The sequence below is a fragment of the Haemaphysalis longicornis genome, unplaced genomic scaffold (assembly GCF_048455015.1).
Source record: "Haemaphysalis longicornis isolate Haplotype H1 unplaced genomic scaffold, Haemaphysalis longicornis Haplotype H1 scaffold_3, whole genome shotgun sequence".
NCBI lineage: Eukaryota > Metazoa > Arthropoda > Arachnida > Ixodida > Ixodidae > Haemaphysalis > Haemaphysalis longicornis.
Genome location: NW_027526335.1, coordinates 154,672,377 through 154,692,563, shown reverse-complemented (window position 1 = coordinate 154,692,563; position 20,187 = coordinate 154,672,377). Strand labels below are relative to the sequence as shown.

General features: G+C 53.6%; 1 protein-coding gene across 1 annotated transcript; it reads right to left on the bottom strand.

Annotated features, from left to right (window-relative positions):
* Positions 1-1,031: 1,031 nt before the first annotated feature.
* Positions 1,032-6,772, bottom strand: LOC144175152 (uncharacterized). The gene has a single exon (XM_077704239.1). The coding sequence runs from the start codon at positions 6,494-6,496 to the stop codon at positions 2,006-2,008; it is 4,491 nt and encodes a 1,496-aa protein (XP_077560365.1). The 5' UTR covers positions 6,497-6,772; the 3' UTR covers positions 1,032-2,005.
* Between the last annotated feature and the right edge of the window lie 13,415 nt (positions 6,773-20,187).

Below are 20,187 nucleotides of genomic sequence, written 5' to 3'. Positions count from 1 at the left end.
CCCAACGCTGTTCGGCCCCAATTCGGGGAAAGACCGGTCGCCATTTCTGACTACGTCGCTGAGCATCGAGCTACCGCACCACTCCGTCGATCGCGTTCACCGTCCCCAGCTCTCCAAGGTTCGCCAGCGTAGGCTGGCCGTCGGTAAGCGTCTCCTGGCGGCGGAATCCCACGGCGGCAATAACGTACGACGTGGCCAGGAATTCGACAAGAGAAACATATTGGCCGGTTATCAGGCGTTCGCCAGGGGTTGGTGTGGAGCGGCGGCGGGCGAACCTGAGTAAGATGTGGTGGCGGCTGTGGGCGGCGTCGAGGCACATAAGCGTGAGCCGGGGTCCGTGCCGCAACTTCAGCGTAGCTAAGTGGCGCCGCAACAGGCAAGGGCTCGGGAGCAGCTGGAATGGCGTCAGGGACTTGCTCCCGAATTATTTGATGGAGTGGCGACGACTGGGCAGGATTTTGTGTCGGCGACGACTGGTGCGATAAACAAGGCAAGAGAGAGATCTGCCGGGCGACCTCCTCACGAATCAGCTCTTTGATGCGCCGCAGCAGGGACGGGTTTCCGTCGACTTCCAGCGCACAGAGTGGGTCGTGACGCTGTGACAGTCGGCGACGAGTCAAGGTGCGCTGCCTGCGCAACTCGTTGTAACTTTGGCACAGGCAGACGACTTCACTTACGTTTTGGGGATTTTTCGCAAGCAGCATCTGGAACGCGTCCTCGTCGATGCCTTTAAGGATGTGCTTGACGGTGTCTTGCTCAGGCATCGACGGATTCGGCCGCCCATCTGGCGCACAGCTGGGCGGCCGAATACACCAGTAATGTTCGTCGTAAATGCGATCCACGTTGACCTATCAGCTGGATGGTTCAGAAACCATTGCTCAGCCACGCCCCTCAAGGAGAAACCCGCGTTACTGAGCTAGTGTTAGAGATGAGGGGCCCTTGGGTTGTCTGACTCGTTCAGGCCCGCAGATCCCGGCTCGCCATGGTGTCGGACTAAAGATGACTGCTTAGGAGGAAACTGTACCGGAGGTTTATTCTACATGATGACAGTCGAGACAGGAGAACAAGAATAACACGAATACAGCCGTTTAAATAGAGTTCGTATTCCCCAGATCCCTGGCTAGGGAATTTAACTTCACACAGGTTGTCCAATCAGGTGGGCAGTGGACGACACTTGATGTACCGCCCACGACATGAGGCGTGGCTGATGCACACGAACCACTCGGTCGATGGAAAGGGTGAATATCCACGTCATGGATCGTGTCCCGTGCCGGAGTTGCACCACTTTGCGCAAGTCTTCATTTTGGAGGCCCCGTGAGAACGGAATTTCAACACGGCTCCCAGCACGTAAAGACAAGCGACTTCCTGCTCTCGCCGATGGTTGGAAACCGAAGAGCTTGGACACTTGAAACTGCAGCTTCCTTTCGGTGGACCCTTCTTTCATACGTGTATGAAGAAAAGAAGTGGCCCGCAGCGTCCGATGAACCCAGGATATAGAAGCCGCCACTTGAAACCGCCGCCGCCGCTGGCGCCAGGGTTTCTTGCCTCCTCGTGCCTCTGGGTGATTCATCCACGCACACTTTGCTCTAGGGCTTGCGAGGAATTCCTGTGTTGGCCGATCCTAACAGCTCCTCCGCGGCCCGAAAAATCTCGAATGGCCAGCGTTGACGACCGCTGGGCAGGAAGAGATGAGCCTGGAACTGGGTGTAGGGGCCGTCTTCCACCAAGGAACATACGATCTTGAACAATTAACAAAGGAAAGCACCAGTGGGCTATCCCATGCAACACTGCACCGCCCCACACGCAAGCGTTCAGAATTTGCCAAAGACCCACCAGGCTTCCTGCACCGATAAAGAAACACTTTACCACAGAAGCTATTTGATTTTGGCTGAATTTTGGTGCCGCCAAAGCAAGGGTATAGGTCCCGCAGAAAACGCCACTGGCCGACTGCCCTAAACTAGGTTAAAATAAAAAGAAACCCCGGAGGCGATCCAACTGAGTTACTTCATAACAGTCGGCTTAAGCCATCAGCATTCGCATGCAGTTTTCCCTTCTTGTAGCGTACAGAGAAATTATACTCCTGAAGAGCTAGACTCCATCTGAGCAAGCGACCATTTTTGGGGGACATTTGCCTCAACCACGTGAGAGGGCAATGGTCGGTCTCAAAGATGAACTTTGCTCCATACAAGTAACACGACAACTTCTGCGACGCCCATACTAAACAGGCGCACTCTTTTTCCGAAGCGCTGTACGTTTCCTCTCTACAGGTCAGCTTACGGCTGACGTACAGAATCGGGTGTTCTTCGCGGTCGTCGCCCACTTGACTTAAGACAACACCCATTCCTCTATCACTGGCGTCACACTGGACTATAAACTCTTTAGAATAGTCAGGGGTTCGGAGCAGAGGTCGGCACATAAGCACTGCCTTGAGACTCTTGAATGCGTTTTCTTTTTCGGCATCCCAGGGTACTTTAGTGGGTGCTCCCTTTCGTAACGCGTCAGTTAAGGGGCTTGCCAGCTGTGAATAGTTCGGGATATACCGCTGGTAATATCCGACCAGTCCCAAAAAGGATCGAATGTCCGTCTTAGTTCGAGGCTGGGGAAATGCCACGATCGGAGCAATTTTTAGCTCTGATGGACTCCTAGTTCCCTGGCCGACAACATGGCCCAAGTAAGCCACGTGAGCGCAACCAAACCTACACTTTTCCGCCTTCATAGTTAGTCCGGCCTCTCGCAACCTAGAAAACACGCTCTTAAGGTGTTCTAGATGCTCTTCCCACGTTTCTGAAAATATAGCGACGTCGTCCAAATAAGGGAGAGCAAAGCCCTGCATATCCCTGAGTACGATGTCCATGAGTTTCGAGAAACTGAAGGGGGCATTCTTCAGCCCAAAACTAAGCATTAAGGGTCGAAAGGTGCCAACCGGCGAGATAAAAGCGGCATACCTGCTCGCACTTTCTGAGAGCGGTACTTGCCAATATCCGCGCACGAGATCGAGGGTGGAAATGAATTTTGCGCCGCTCACTCTTTCTAGTCTTTCTTCTATGTTCGGAATCGGGTATAGTTGGTCCCTGGTAATAGCATTCAGCTTTCGGTAGTCTACACAGGGACGAGGCTCTTTGCCTGGTGCCTCAACTAAAATCAGCGGTGAGGTGTAGTCACTCTCAGCTGGCTCTATTACCCCCAAGTTAAGCATGCGCTGTATTTCAGCTTCCATTATCTCCTTCTGCCGAGGTGATACCCTGTATGGTTTTGACCGTATCGGCTCGTCAGACGTGAGCTCTATTTCGTGCGTCAGGAGGTGTGTCTTTCCTGGACGGCTGCTGAATCGATTAGCGAATTCGCTTAACAGCCGCTTTAGAGCGTTAATCTGGCCCGAACTCAGAGATTCTGTATTTACAGAAAGAGCCACGATTTTCTCCACGCTGACGCTATCTCCTGCGTTCTCCTTCCAATCTAAAATCTCGCTATCGAGCTCCTCGGGTTCGTTTAGCATTAGATTTACGATCCCGCTGCGTTCCATGTACGGCTTCATGAGATTGCAGTGATAAATTCTCACCTGCTTCCCTCTTCCTGGAATCTTTAGCGCATAATTCGTCTCAGAAAGTTTCTGCATAACTTCTACAGGACCGTCCCAGTGAACTTCCAGCTTATTTTTCCTCGATGGCCGAAGAATCATGACGCGATCGCCCACGCGGAAAGTTCGAAGGCGGGCGTTTTTGTCATAGTAGACTTTGGAAGCCTCCTGGGAAGCTTTCATATTGCGGTTTACTATCTCCCTCGTACTGTTAAGGCGGTCCAGTAGTTGAAGCACGTACTCTACCACTGTCTGGTTCTCTCCTGTGCCCTCCCACATTTCTCTCAGCATTCGGAGGGGGGAGCGCAGGGCTCTTCCGTACACAAGTTCCGCTGGGGTGAAACCCGTAGCTTCGTGGGGAACCGTACGCAAAGCGAATAATGTGGCTGGCAGACAGTCCTCCCAGTCCTCTTTGTGCTCATAGCACAGAGCACGTAGCACCCGCTTTAGAACCGAATGCCATTTCTCCACACTGTTAGACTGCGGATGATACACTGAGCTGTGTAGCAGCTTTACTCCGCACCTCTCTAGGAACGTGGTAGTCAAAGCGCTCGTAAAAACTGTTGCCTGATCCGTCTGGATTTCGGCCGGAAATCCTATACGCGCAAACACCGATAGAAGAGCGTCAACTATCTCTGAGGAGCTCAGTTCTTTCAACGGAATGGCTTCGGGAAATTTTGTGGCTGGACACAGCATGGTAAGCAGGTACTTGTAGCCTGACTTAGTCCTGGGCAAAGGGCCTACTGTGTCTATTACAAGCCGACGGAAAGGTTCCGAAATTAGTGGCACAATTTTCAGTGGAGCCTTCCATGTCTCCCCCGATTTGCCCACACGCTGGCACGCATCGCATGATTTCACATAGCGCTCCACGTCTTTAAAACATCCTGGCCAATAATATTCCATTAGCAGCCGCTCTTTTGTTTTATTTATCCCAAGATGTCCTGACCAGCCATTCCCGTGGCACAGACTCAAAATGTCCGCTCTGTACCTTTCAGGCACGACTAACTGATCGAGTGTTTTGCCTTTTTTGTCCTGGTAGTGGCGATACAGTAATCCTCCTTTCTCATGCACAGTTATATTGCGTCGAGCAATGCCTTCTTTGGCCGTAACGTGCAATCTCTCCAAAGTGGGGTCCTCTCTCTGTTCTTTTATTAGTGACTCCCGGTTAACCTTAAGAAGGCGATCAAAGTTGCGTGAAGCTGGAGATAACACTGCCCCTTCAGAGCTCTCTGCTTCATTTGCTGCCTCAGTGATCGTCCCTGTTCGGTCATAGCCTTGTGCATCTGTCTGCCTTTGACAACCCGTCACTTCTTCCTCCTCAAGTGGTTCCAATGGTAGGTTGGCACGTGCCTCTCTGGCTACCTTAGGTTCAGGAATCTGACTTAACTGAGAGGCGAGCTGGCGAGTCTTAGACCTTGTCAGAGCTTGCACCACTCCCTCTCCGAGTTTCTGGCCTCCCTCGTTAAGCAATCGATCCGATTGATTTGAGAAGAGGTAAGGGTATTGAAGTGGCAGGGCCTTCGAGACTGCGGCTTCAGTGATCAGCTCCCCAAACGGCCCGCAAATCCTCACCCGAGCCATTGGCAGGCATACACTGTGTTCCTCCACCGCCTGTTTTATCCATGCGACTTCCCCCGTGAAATCGTCTGCTGCAACGTAGGACGGATGGACAACATCCATCGTTGCGGCGCTATCCCGAAGCACGTTGCAAGGTTTTCCATTGACTTGCAGTTTGTGCAAGTATGGCCTAAGGAGCTCTAGATTTTCGTCGCTTTCATCGACGCACTTGAACACTACCCTAGGTTTGGTGCATTTGGCTGCAAAGTGCCCGACACCATTGCAGTTGTAGCAGCGAAGTGGCCTACTAGCCTCAAACTCTTTTTTTCCTGCTTTGTCTGCACCCTCTCTCTTCGACTGATCTTCCCGCTTTTCCGCCATTCTTTTTGGCGCCTCCGCCTGCACGGAACTTTTCGAAGAAAGGTTCTTTTTGCTGGGAACACGACTCCGCGTCACGTTTCTAGCGTGTGATGCACTCTCATCTGTGCTCAACCTTCTGCGAGTAGCGTACTCTTCCGCTAGCTCTGCGGCTCTTTCAACTGTGCCGACATTTTCCCTGTCTTGAACCCACAGCTTCACCGCTTGGGGGATGCTTCGATAAAATTGCTCAAGGCAAATGCATTCGACAACTCCATCGCGGCTTTCATAGGCCCCTGCTCCCTTAAGCCACTCCAAAAGGTTAGTCTTAAGGCCATACGCGAAATCCGGATAGCCCTCGCTGTCGCCTTTGCTTGAGCTTCTAAAACGTTGGCGGAAAGCTTCAGCTGAAAGCCTGTATCTCTTCAGCAGGCTAGCTTTCACTTTCTCGTAATCCGCCGCATCCTCCGTACTAAGTCTCGCTATCACTTCAGCTACTTCACATGGCAAGAGTGTCAGAAGCCGTTGTGTCCAAGTACCGCGAGCAAAGTTCTCCCGTTCACAAGTTCTCTCAAAATTTCCTAGGTACAATCCTATGTCCCGTCCAGTTTCATATGGATGCATGTACTTATCCATCCGATACGATACTGCCTCGCATGTTCTTTCAGGAGTCTCGGCTCTCGCGCTACCGCCATCTTTTCGTCTTTCCTTTTCAAGCTCCAGTCGCTTTAGCTCTCTTTCCGCTTTTTCAGCTTCCCACTTTTGCCGTTCCTTCTCTTTCTCCCACTCTCGTTCAGATTCCTCCTGAAGTCGTTTCTGTTCCTGTTCCGCTTTCTCTTTAGCTTCTCGAACTAAGTTCCATGCATGTACAAGCTCGTCGTTATTCTCGACGCTTTTAGGAATGATCTTGCACAGCTCTTTTTTCGTTATTTTGCTTGGCACTTCTACTGACAGTTCCTCGCATAACAAGAGCAAGTCCGACTTTGGCAATTTCATTAGGTCCATGACCCCGCTTTCTCTGCTTTGCTTTGGCTCTGCTTCCAAGCAATGTCGTGAGATTAACCCTTCTCAATTGACAAGCGCTTGATTCCCAGTGCAAGATTATTCTCTCAAAATCTGAAGCCTGGCGAATCCCATAGCAAAAGCCAAACGCTCACCCGCAGAGACAGCACGATGAGGCACGGTCCATCCCAGCTGCTGCCAACCAGTGTTAGAGATGAGGGGCCCTTGGGTTGTCTGACTCGTTCAGGCCCGCAGGTCCCGGCTCGCCATGGTGTCGGACTAAAGATGACTGCTTAGGAGGAAACTGTACCGGAGGTTTATTCTACATGATGACAGTCGAGACAGGAGAACAAGAATAACACGAATACAGCCGTTTAAATAGAGTTCGTATTCCCCAGATCCCTGGCTAGGGAATTTAACTTCACACAGGTTGTCCAATCAGGTGGGCAGTGGACGACACTTGATGTACCGCCCACGACATGAGGCGTGGCTGATGCACACGAACCACTCGGTCGATGGAAAGGGTGAATATCCACGTCATGGATCGTGTCCCGTGCCGGAGTTGCACCACTTTGCGCAAGTCTTCATTTTGGAGGCCCCGTGAGAACGGAATTTCAACACGGCTCCCAGCACGTAAAGACAAGCGACTTCCTGCTCTCGCCGATGGTTGGAAACCGAAGAGCTTGGACACTTGAAACTGCAGCTTCCTTTCGGTGGACCCTTCTTTCATACGTGTATGAAGAAAAGAAGTGGCCCGCAGCGTCCGATGAACCCAGGATATAGAAGCCGCCACTTGAAACCGCCGCCGCCGCTGGCGCCAGGGTTTCTTGCCTCCTCGTGCCTCTGGGTGATTCATCCACGCACACTTTGCTCTAGGGCTTGCGAGGAATTCCTGTGTTGGCCGATCCTAACACCGCGTTACTGAGCTTCGTGACCTCGCCCCACCGATTGTAAGCGCTTACTCGATCAAAAGAAGAAAGCCAATCCTCGACGTCCTGGTCGTCTGCGCCACTGAACTGCGGCGGGTCACGCTGGCGGAGCGCTCCGGAGCAGATGACAGCCGGCGGGGAAGGTGGCGCGGTGTGTTGGGCATCACCAGGCATGTTTGACTCAGTAGGAGATGGTAGGGTACGACTGCGGAGCTCCAGTCTCGAGGGTAGACGGGGTGAGCTGAGGTAAGATGGGTTTATTTGCGAAGGCAATGCAGCAGGATGCTCAGCGAAGGCAGTCCGAAGCAAGCGGGGCAGACGGCTGGCTCTCACGCGCTCTTCTCGCGGTCCACGCTGATGATGATCCCTGTCCGGTTCACTGGTTCTTCATCTTCCTTGTCGCTATATTACCATGGCGAATCCCCTTGAAAGGGTAGGAGATACTTGTTGTTGTTTGTTCGTTTATTTAATAGCCTCAAGGCTTAGTAGACACCAAGCGGGTCCGATCTATATCCAGGAAACTAGGTTGGCCTCCCGGATATAGTCCAGTAGGGAACGGTAGGCAGGACCATGGAGCCACCAATTGTAATGCGTGTCTTGCTGCAAATTTAGGCCTGCTGCCATCAAACATTTTCTTCGAATGTCCTTAGTTCCAGGGCATGTCCATAGTAGGTGGTGAAGGTCTGCCGGAACCGTTTCCTCACAGCAGGTTGGACATTTCACATGTCTTCGGTAGTCCCCTTTCCATCCACTCGTGCGGGCAGGAGTAAGAGCCATGCCCAGTCGGATGCTTCGTAGTGCAACCTCCTCCATCCTGGTAAGAATGAGGGGGAGGAGAACCGGACACGGAGGTATGAGAGCACGCGTTCGGCGTCGAAGGTCCTCCTTTGCAGCCATTCTTGGGGCCCATCGGTCACTTGGCAGCTGGGCGGGGGATGATGGGGCTGGGCAGTTATGTGACAGGAAGTCAGCCCGTTCATTTCCTGCAATACTGGTGTGACCGGGAACCCATGACACAACCACTTTGGATGCCATTTTGCTGTGGAGCTGGTGGATGCGTTGGCAGATGATGGGGTTCTGCGCAACCTGTTTCAAATAGTGGATCACTTGCGTAGAGTCGGCACGAAGATTGATGGTATTCAAGTCTTCATTGGAAGCGGCTGCACATAGTAGGGCGTCGTGGATAGCCTGCAATTCAAGCAGGATTGGGGTGCATGTGGCAGAGGCGTAGGGAATACTGCCTTCGATGCTGGGATGAGTGGGGCTGGTCCACGCAGTGACTCCATGCGTTCCTGTGCATGAAGCGTCGGTGTAGAGGAGGCATTGATCGTCTGGTCCCGGGTAATTTGGAAGGGGAGAGAGCTGCGCTTTAAACGGGATTCACACGACGGAGAAACCCTCTCACGGAGGCGGACGGATATGTGACGTCAACAGCACGTGACCGGATTATCCGGCCTGGCGGCGCATTCACACGTGCGGAGCTACGCGGAGTGACTAGCAGACGACAGCGCCGAGGAACAGGTTCCATTCCCTGCCGAGGGCCACCGCCGTCGAGCGAAAACATGCGGAGGAATTTTCTTTCGCGGAGCCACCGCGGGCTATCCCCACCGAGGGGCGGAGCCTAAAACCGGTCACGTGAGCGGGTCCCGCGGGCCAAAAAGAGAGGGTTTCTCCGTCGTGTGAATCCCGCTTTACCCTCCTTGGTCCGCCTTCTCTGCAGATGGGTTGTTTTGTTGGAGGTTATAATCGTATAACCCCAGGGTGGAAGCTAATCCTGACTTTCCGGAGGTGCCAAGTTGCCCGGGTTGAAGTGGTCGTACAGTGCATGGCCGTTCTGCAGACATGCATACTTTGACAGTCGCACAGCTCGGCGTTGATTTATGAGTTCGTCAATTGTGTTGAGCTGAGCTTGTTCCTGAAGGATCGGTATCGGGGTGATGCGATGGAGACCGGTGATGGCTCGCATGGCTTCTCTATTAATAGTTTCCAGTTTAGCATGTTGGGATACGGTTAGACGCAGAAACTGGGCTTCATAAACCAATCGTGACTTGTATCTCTTCCGCACTACAATCAAGCGCGCGGATCCAGAACTACGATCGCTGTTTGATTTTTTGCAAAGCCACACTACCGTCGTGCCGAAGGCATTTGTCAGAGGACTGCCCTCATTCTGTCTGCGGAGCAACGTTCTCTATAAGAGAAATTTCGCGTCGAGTGGGAGTGACTACCTGCTTGTCGTACCCAACCTTCTCAGGAATGAAATCTTGCAGGCCTGTCACGACGAGCCTAGCGCCGGTCACTTCGGTTACACACGTACGCTGGCACGGATTACTGGCCGAAGCTATCGGCCACCGTACGGCAGTATGTACGAACTTGCCGGGACTGCCAGCGACGGAAAGCACCACCCGGCCGGCCAGCCGGACTTCTGCAGCCCGTTCAGGTTCCTAGAACGCCTTTTGAACAAGTTGTCATGGACTTGCTCGGCCCCTTTCCAACTTCCACAACTGGGAATAAATGGATAGTAGTCGCCACGGATTGCTTAACCAAGTATACCGAAACGAAGGCGCTTCCACGGGCTACAGCGCTTGAGGTTGCGCCGTTTTTTCTAACAAGAATTGTGCTGTGGCATGGCGCACCCGCAGAGTGTTGTGCCAGAGCGCCTGGCCCAAAGGCGTTGCACGAGGCGACGCGCCGACCGCGAGGCTGAGTCACGCCTCTCCCTTTGTCGCTGCGGCGCGGCCGACTCCTGCATCTCGAAACGCTGCGGCGCGGCTGAATCCCTCAGGGGAGAACGACCCAAACAAGGGCATGTCGCTACGCCCGGAGGCGAGGTCACGGAGACGGCGGCGGCATCGCTCTCCCTTTCCCCATTGGCGGCGCAGCTGACTCACCGCTTCGCTACAATTCGTCGGAATTCAAACTTCAGGCAGCGAGAGCCCTGATTGGAGCATTTCGAACTTCTTGGGGCCACAACGAACTTCCCGGGCTATAAAAGAAGCGCGGAGGCTCTCATCGTCGGCTTTCCTCGGCGGCTTCTCTCCGGCACCAGTCTCTTCGGAAGCACCGAGTGAAAGGGGTGCTGTCGCCTTTGTGCGAGTTATGTAACGTTTGCTTACCCTGTACATACTGTATATAAATGTTACTTTAAGTTTTCGTCGGCTTGAGAACTTCTTCGCTCGGCTCTGCGCCGCGTCGATAGCGGACGGAGCAAGGCAACATCGCTACACCGGTGACTGCGCTCGGATGGCCAGTCCCAACAGCGGAGACAGCGTCGGGATGGCTGATTCCCAACCTCGGTGACGAGCAGGAAGGCGAGTCACAACCTTGGCGACCGCCCGGGGATAGCAACTTCCCAACAGTGGATGGCAGCTGCGGGATCGACCGGCAACGGCTACTACCTGGTGTGGTAAGCGCTCGACGTTTTCTCTCAGTTCACCAGACTTCTCTAGCACAGGTTATGGTAGTTTAGAGAAGGGCTGGGTGAAGCACTGTATAGCTTTGATTGTTTCAAGCCTAGAGAAAGTGTTTCGAAACCAAAGCTAGTGCCGAGAGGTAAACAAAGGAGCGTAGAGAATTACTTGCGCGTGTCTTAATTACTAGTAGCTCGATAGTATAGGAACGGCAAGGGAATTCTAAAGCGGGTAAGCAGCAAGAGGCCAATGCAAACGATGGAGGACCTTAAAGTGAAGGAACTCATCGAAATTTGCGAGGAGCTGGGCCTTGACTTAGGCCGTGCGAAACGGAAGCATGCGATCCTTGAGATCATGCGGAAGGAGAACGTAACGGCTGAGGAAGTCAATGAGGCCAGGGCTGATATCAAAGAGCGCCGGGAGCGCGAGGAGGCCGAAGAAGAAGAGCGCCGCGAGCGCGAGGAAGCGGAAAGGCAGGAACGGAGGGAGGAAGCTGAAAGGCAGGAACGGGAAGCCAAAAGGCAGCTCGAGTTGATGAGGCTAGAGTCGGAGTTCCGGCAGGGTTCGCCGGCGCCTAGCGTGACTTTTCCAACGGTTCAGGCGAGCGGTCCGAGAAGTCAGGACCAACGGCCGCCGTTCGTTGTTGAGAGGTCAGAGCCGAAAGACGGAGCGTCGCATGGCAAACGCGAAGCGACCGCACTCGTATTCTTGGACAGAGAAGCGAGCCAGGAAAGCGAGAACGGCGCGGAGGCAGAGAAGCCGCTTCGAAATAAAGATTTCGAAACGCGCGCAGAGTCCGCGAGCAGTGGCCAGTGCATGGCACAGGGCATGGCACTTTCGAGTTCGCAAGCGGGGACGCTCTCGGAGAATGTTGACTCTTCCCCAGAGAGCGAGAGGCGAAAGGACGCCGAGAAGCTTAGCCCGAACTACGAGCCGACCGAAAACTGTCGCGGTAGGCTAGTTGAACCGCCAGCAACAGAACAGGGTTGCGCGAAATCCTTCAGTGGAGAAACGCAGCCGGGCGAGACGAACGATACGTTCTCACCGGTTTCTGATGAGCGGTTACGCGAGGACGAGCTCAAGGTCGAAGCGCTGCCGACAGGGCCGACAGAGAAATCCGCTGAGCTCGTAGCGAATGACGCTGACAGAGACCGTACCGCCTTCTCGGAGAGCAATGGCGTACCCAAAGTAGATAAAGCATTTTCTGAGACGTCCGATAGAGGGCCGTGCGGGTCCGCTGATCGTGTTCATGTGTCGGTCTCGGGTTCAACGATCTCGGCAGAACGCTCAGAATCAGAGGAGGCCTCAGAGACGGCTTCCAAAAGGATCGCGCACAGTGCGCGAGATAGCGAGGTTTCGCGAGAAAGTGTGGACAGCGAGGCTAGCCAGACGAAGCCGCTAGAGCCCCCGGAAACAGGTGTTCCTTCGGGTGGGAGCTCTAAGTCGGGCGATGTTGTGGCAAAGCCTGCGAACGGGACACGAGAGACGCGCGAGCAACGAAGCCTGAGCGGCGAGCGGTCCGAAGGCTCCGGCGGTAGCTTAGTCGAGCCGCCGTCGGCCGAAGCGGGTTGCGTCATCCCCATCGGCGGGGAAACCCAGGTGGCCGAGCGTTGCGAGGCGAACTCGATGTTGTCCCCAGTTCGCGATGACTTGCTTGAAAGCAAGGTGGGGCACTTTCACCCGCATTTCAAGCCAGTGGAGCGAAGACGCTCAGTGCGAAAGCGAAAGTTCAGAGCTTTCTGCTATGAGCGGAAACGCGATTGCGAGGCATGCGTGCCGGCCGCTATGTTGGCCTTGAAGTCAGCTCCGCGCGAGATTACGGGCGTCAGCTTTGCGAGGCTTGTATATGACCGCGGAAAGAGAACGCGCTTCGAATAACGAAACTAGCCTTTGGGGAAGAGCTAGTTGTAACGCTGCGTTCTTCGTTTCCCCGTTCGGACAGTCCGTCCCGTCATGTTCAGCTTCGGCCTCAAACGCGCGCCGTGTGGCCTTTTGAGTCGAAACTAAAGGATCGGGTGTTTTGTGGCCTGTCGTAGTGCGCGCTCCATTACCTCGACGATGGCGCCAGCTTTTCTAGCACATGGTAAGGAGCATGTAGATCACTTACGAGTCGTGCTGAGCAGGCTCAAGGCAGGCCTATCAGTCAAACATTCAAAAGTGTCACATAGGATACGCCGAAGTGACGTATCTAGGTATCTAGCGCATGTGGCGGTGGCGGTGGTAGCGCGGCCGACGCAGACCGTCGGAAATCGTAGTGGCCGCAGACGTAAGCTATCGCCGACCAACGAACAAGTCAGAAGTCAGAGATAAGGACTTTTCGGGTTTGACTGGATATGGCTAGACTTAGGGGAGAAATCACTCCACACTTGCTAGCCCGTTACTGACGCTCTCAGAATGACGGAGCCAGTGGGGGTGAAATCGGACACTAAGTAGGAGGGCGCGTTTTAAGCGCTGAAACGAGCCTTGAGCGAGGAGCCAGTTCTAACGGTCCCCGACTTTTCGAAAGGTTCGTTATTCAGTGCGATCGAGCGATCGTGGCATGGAAGCTTTACTATGCCAAGAGGATGCGAATGGCCGGGAACGACCAGTGTTGTACTTCAGCCGCAAGCTAACTTGCAGGAAAGAGGCTAACCGTAATTCCGGAAAGGAATGTGGCTGCGTCGTGTGGGCAGTGCAGAAGTTTGCGTGCTCTGTAGTCGGTAACGCAGACGCACTAGGCCGGGCGTTCTAAGTAGGGTCGCCTTCGTCCTCCCCGTGTCTTTCGTTTCGCCTCTTCGTGAGTAGCTTTTATCGTAGCAGGTAGATGGGAGCAAAATTATTGCCCTCATTTGCTGCCTCAGTTGATTATTTCCGCACCGCGTGATTTCAAGTAATCAACCTTAGTTATCATTTAATGTCGTGTGTTACGTTTGACACTTAGTGTGAGTTCTTCTTTTAAGAGTTTTACGTCCAGCATGGGCCTCTTGGTGTAGAGGGTCCAAATTTGGGGATAGATACTTAGCTAGGAGAGTTTGTCACGCTTTAGAGTCTGGTGTTCTGACAGAGGACAGAGGGTGCTTGCTTGCGCTGGGTGTTGCCTGTTGTCGGTCGGTTCTTTGCAAGCTCCAGAACGATGAGCAACCGGTGCTGAGGACAGACAGGAAGAGCCGGACGAAGCTGGTCGAGACACCTGGGCAGCACGGCGAGGTACCTGTGATCCGGACCTGGCAGCTGGTACCTGTTCAAGGAGAGGAACTTCGTGGAGTCGCCCTTTTCCTGGGGCACTGGAGGTGTACCTGGATGAGCCTGGCGAACGAGCGCGCCCAGCATCCGAGCCACGTGGAGGCAGCTCGTCTTCACGGCGCATTGTCTGGCGGCGGGGGTGCTGTTGTGCCAGAGCGCCTGGCCCAAAGGCGTTGCACGAGGCGACGCGCCGACCGCGAGGCTGAGTCACGCCTCTCCCTTTGTCGCTGCGGCGCGGCCGACTCCTGCATCTCGAAACGCTGCGGCGCGGCTGAATCCCTCAGGGGAGAACGACCCAAACAAGGGCATGTCGCTACGCCCGGAGGCGAGGTCACGGAGACGGCGGCGGCATCGCTCTCCCTTTCCCCATTGGCGGCGCAGCTGACTCACCGCTTCGCTACAATTCGTCGGAATTCAAACTTCAGGCAGCGAGAGCCCTGATTGGAGCATTTCGAACTTCTTGGGGCCACAACGAACTTCCCGGGCTATAAAAGAAGCGCGGAGGCTCTCATCGTCGGCTTTCCTCGGCGGCTTCTCTCCGGCACCAGTCTCTTCGGAAGCACCGAGTGAAAGGGGTGCTGTCGCCTTTGTGCGAGTTATGTAACGTTTGCTTACCCTGTACATACTGTATATAAATGTTACTTTAAGTTTTCGTCGGCTTGAGAACTTCTTCGCTCGGCTCTGCGCCGCGTCGATAGCGGACGGAGCAAGGCAACATCGCTACACCGGTGACTGCGCTCGGATGGCCAGTCCCAACAGCGGAGACAGCGTCGGGATGGCTGATTCCCAACCTCGGTGACGAGCAGGAAGGCGAGTCACAACCTTGGCGACCGCCCGGGGATAGTCATTCCCAACAGTGGTGCCAGCGGTGGGATCGTCATTCCCAACAAGAGCTGATTACAGACCGTGGAACGGCGTTCACGGCGCAACTGCTGCAAGAAGTGTTGAGATTGAGCGGCACGTCCCACCGAAAGGCCAGCGCGTACCACCCCCATACCAACGGCTTAACAGAACGTCTGAACCGAACCATAGCCGACATGCTAAGTATGTACGCCGATGCGGAACACAAGACGTGGGATGCAGTTTTGCCTTACGTAACGTTCGCGTATAATACGGCCCAACAAGAGACGACGCAAATGACGCCATTTGCACTTGTCTACGTTAGGAAACATTCCACAATGCTTGACGCCATGCTGCTCCCCGATACCCACGACGACCAAGACGGCCCCCTTCACGAGTTTGTGCGTAGCGCCGAAGAAGCGCGCGCGCTGGCACGCCAGCGAATACAACAGCACCAGCGTTGTGATGCCGCTCGCTACAATCTTCGCCACCGACATGCAACCTTCTCCCCTGCGGACCAGACCTGGTCCGCAGGGGAGAAAGCTTATGCGGCGTTACTTTGACCCGTACACGGTGTTACGACAGCTTAGCGATGTTACCTATGAAGTCGCTCCAGCCAGCCCAAGCGCCGCAGGACGTTCCCGATCTCGCCCAGAAATTGTGCATGTGGTCCGTATGAAACAATATTTCTCGCGGTGATCACACAATGCATCCAACAGCGGTCTACATTTCCTGCGCATGACCGTAGAATCGAGTCGATGGTCGATGCTTTTGGGGAGAGGGGGTAACCTCACGTGCCAGTCTGTGGGATGAGAGCATTATTAAGTAGGACGGACATGCTAATCCCCCGCGTGGGTACGTGTCGTGTGATGGGCACAGCAGAGGACGACGAAGGAGCGCGTTAGCTAGCGGCTCGTGTGCTCGGTTCTTGGTCGCCATATTGGTAGCCACCAACTGGTGCTCTCTGTATGTTTCCCCCAAGTTAGGCACCTCGCCTAATAAATACTTTGCCCCTGCGTCTTCGCGAAGACAACTTTCCTGTGCCCCTGTTTGACAGGACGCAACAATATATATATATATATATATATATATATATATATATATATATATATATATATATATATATATATATATATATATATATATATATATATATATATATATATATATATATATATATATAAGGTTAGTAGAAACAGAGACACACCAGAAAGACGTAGAAAGTAAAAATAAGTTTACTGACGTTTCAGGAAGAGGACTTTCTTTCTTCATATATATATATATCAGGGTGTCGAACCGGAACCGAACCGAAAACCGGAACTGAACCGGTATTTTTGCCGGAACTGAACCCGAACCCGAACCGTTTTTTTTAGCACGCTTAACCCGAACCGGAACTGAACCGAAAAAAGAAATAACGGGTACCGGTTCATGCCGAAACGGTTCGACCCTCCGTTGTTGACACTGCACAGTCAATGCAATTCAGGCCTTTTTTTCTTTCACGTACCATCAACTTCGTACCCGCTCGCGCACTTTCCCCTCCAGACAATTGAACACTATCACGCTCTGCCATTCAAAGAACACTATTGAACACAATTGAACACTATCACCACCTCTGCCATGCAAAGTACTTCTTATCGATGGATCTGAAGACCAGCTACTGGAAAATTGAAGTGGACGAGAGAGACCAATAGAAGACTGCATTTATAACCCCGGACGGTCTATATGAGTTCAAGATGATGCCGTTTGGGCTGTGCACGGCGCCAGCAACGTTTCAAAGAGCCATGGACACTGTGCTAGCCAGCCTGAAGTGGCACACCTGTCTCGCATACCTCGACGACGTTGTGGTATTCGCCCTAAATTTCGACGAACACCTTGCAAGATTAGAGTGTAATCGAGGCTATTCGCACGTCGGGGTTAACGCTAAAGCCTGAAAAGTGCCGCTTTGCTTACGAGGAACTCAAGTTTTTGGGACACGTCGTCAACGCCGCAGGAGTCCTGCCTGACCAGGCGAAAACATCAGCCATAACAAAGTTCTGAAGATCGAAAGACAAAAAGGGCGTGCGAAGATTTCTCAGACTGAGCGCATACTACCGGCGCTTCGTCTCAAACTTCGCACACAATGCAGAGCCACTCGCGCGCCTGACAAAAGATAGCACCCATTTCGCATGGGAAAACAGCCAAGAAAAGGCATTTTGCGAGCTGCAAGAACGCCTGCAAAACCCGCCCGTGCTCGCTAATTTCGACGAAAACGCCGAAACAGAAATGCACACCGGCGCTAGCGATATAGGCTTGGGTGCCGTTCTCGTCCAAAAGCAAAGCGGTTGCGAAAAAGTAATCGCCTTTGCCAGCCGTGGTCCCTCGAAGAAGGAGAAAAATTACTCAGCCTCTGAAAAAGAGTGCCTCGCAATTATATGGGCCATTTCAAAATTTCGCTCTTACGTGTATGGTAGACCATTCAAGGAAGGTTGTGACAGACCACCATGCGCTGTGTTGGCTCGGCAATTCGAAGGACCCCTCTGGCTGTCTTGGGTGGTGGAGCTTGCGCCTGCAAGAGTTCGACGTTACAATCGTATACAAATCCGGCAGGAAACACTCCGACGCCGACTGCCTGTCCCGCGCCCCCGTCGAACAAGACTCCGAGGAACCCCGCACGGGGCACCTTGAGTAATCTTGGTGACGGTACTGGCGATACCGCGGAGCCCGAGCCCCCCAACATAAGCTGTGACCTATCGTGGTGACGTGTTTTTAAGGTGAAGGGTAGAAACCTCTAACGGTGGCCGTCGGAGCCTTGGTCAAGCTCCGGCCGATGGGCTCCCTGCCTGTCTACCAGGCAGGGAGCTCCGGGACCTCTTTGACTACCAGGGTAAGGTCAAAGAAGAAAGTACCCCCGTCTCCCTGCTTTTTCCCATGCCATATGGATAATTCAAAACCCCCCCTCAGACGTGATCGGCCCCCGAAAAGGGGCTGCACCGAAGTTTCCTTTCCATCCCTTCCAACAATCCACATTCCGAAACCTGACAACTATCCTCGATTCTTGGTTATCGAGGCAGTTGACAAAACAAACCCTGTTTCTTCCATGTCCGTATTCTTGAACACTAAGTTCCTGGAAGGCATCCTCGGAAGATCGTTCGATGCTAAGAAACTCCGTACCGCTGAAGTCCCAGTCAATGTCAAGACGCAGCAACAAGCCACTAACCTCCTGTCGCAAACCTGCATGGCAGATCTCGCCATCAGAGTCACTCCCCATCGTAGCCTCAACAGCTCTCAGGGTGTGATTTCGGAGACCGATTTGTTGAATGAGACCGAAGCTGATCTGTTAGAAGGCCTGAAAGATCAGGGTGTAACTGCAGTGAGGCGTATCACCATCAGACGAGACAAGCAGGGAATCCCCACAAAGCATATAATCTTGACTTTCAACCGCTCCACACTTCCTGAATCCATTAAGGCAGGCTCCATTTCCTGCTCCGTCCGAGCGTACATCCCGAATCCGCGTCGCTGCTACAAGTGCCAGCGGTTCGGGCATGGTACTAACTCGTGCCGGGGCCAGCCAATCTGCGCTAAATGTGCCCAACACCATCTCACTGATTACTGTTCATTCAATCAATTGCTCTGTGCCAATTGCCAAGGACCTCACGCTGCATATTCGCGAACCTGCGAGTGGTTCAAGCTTGAGAAAAAAATAATAAACATCAAGGTCACGGAAAACATCACCTTCCCAGAGGCGCGAAAGAGGTTCGCCTCTTTCCCCCTGGGGAGGTACGCCGACGCAGCTCGCCGGGGTGCGGAGCGGCGTCTGGTTTCGGCGGGGACCCAGTACCGCGAGTCGGACTTGGTCCCGCCCCCGCCCCCCCCCCCCCCCCCCTGGGTTGCCTCTGACAGCCCAACACGCCTCCGCACCGCTCGCTGAGCCAGCAGCGGTTGTGGTGGCAACCTCTTCCGTCGGGACCGGTACCGCTCCCGTCCCTGCCTCCCCATCCTCCAGTGCGTTGGAGGGTGCCATGGACACCAAGGGCTCCGCACCGGCTCCCACCGCCACCGCACCGCCCGTGCCACTTCTGGTGCCTCCGATACCTGCGGCGGTGGCGGGTCCTCGAAGGGGGGCCAAGTCCGGGAGGCCCGGTTCGACGGGTACACCCAGGACATCGGACGACGAGATGGACGTCGTGCCATTCTTGCCTGCAACGCAGCGCAAGGATCGGCCTCCGACGTCCAAGCCTACAGAAAGGCCCAGAAAGCCCAATCCAAGAGTCACAGCCCCGAAAGACGACACATAAACATACACACTCCAGTAGCTCTCACACTAAATAATGGGAAGAGAAAACATAGTTCAATGGAACTGCAGAGGCCTTCTGAATAATCTTGACGACGTGCATGAGATTCTGCATGCCAATCAGCCAAGTTTAATGTGTGTCCAGGATACACATCTGAATTCCAAACACACAAATTTCTTGAATAGTTACCTGGTATACAGAAAGGACAGGGTTGGCTGCACACACTGTTCTGGCGGTGTGGCCATAATCGCCCGCAAATCCTTAGCATGCCACCCTGCCACCTTGAACACCGTCCTTGAGGCTGTAGCAATTCGCTTAATAATATTTAATAGGTTGATAACGGTATGCTCCATATATATTCCTCCTGATGTTACACTTTTGAGCTCTGACTTCGAGGCGCTGGTTGACCAGCTGCCCGAGCCATACATCCTTACAGGCGACCTTAATGCTCACAACTCTCTTTGGGGCTCTTCTCGCACGGATGCCCGAGGTCGCCTGATAGAGAAGTTTTTAACATCCTCTGGAGCATGCCTTTTCAACAAGAAACAGCCTACATACCATAACACAGGTCACAACACATACTCACATCTTGAATTGGCTATTGGTTCTGCAATTCTCTTTCCATGTCTTGAATGGGGTGTGGGCACAGACCCATATGGTAGTGACCATTACCCCACTTCATTAACGCATATAGGTACAGGCCCGAGCAGTCCATCTTCCCATAAAAGGTTTAATGAAGCAAGAGCTAACTGGAATACATTTACAGAGACATCCAAACTACACTACACGTCCATAACACACCTACACGTTAAAGAAGCTACCCAACTGCTCACGGCGCACATCCTCGACGCCGCCGAAAGGTCCATTCCCCACGCTTCTGTTGCCCCGCGCAACCAGCGGAGGCCGTGGTGGAATGAGGACTGTAGGCGGGCGCGAGAGGCCCAGAACAAGGCGTGGGGTATCCTTCGTGGGTACCCCACGTCGAGTAACCTCCTCTTGTTCAAACGGGCCAAGGCGTTCGGAAA

Bases quoted from the DNA above. Each gene is read 5' to 3' on its own strand.
- LOC144175152 (XM_077704239.1), bottom strand. From the start codon at position 6,496: ATGGACCTAATGAAATTGCCAAAGTCGGACTTGCTCTTGTTATGCGAG.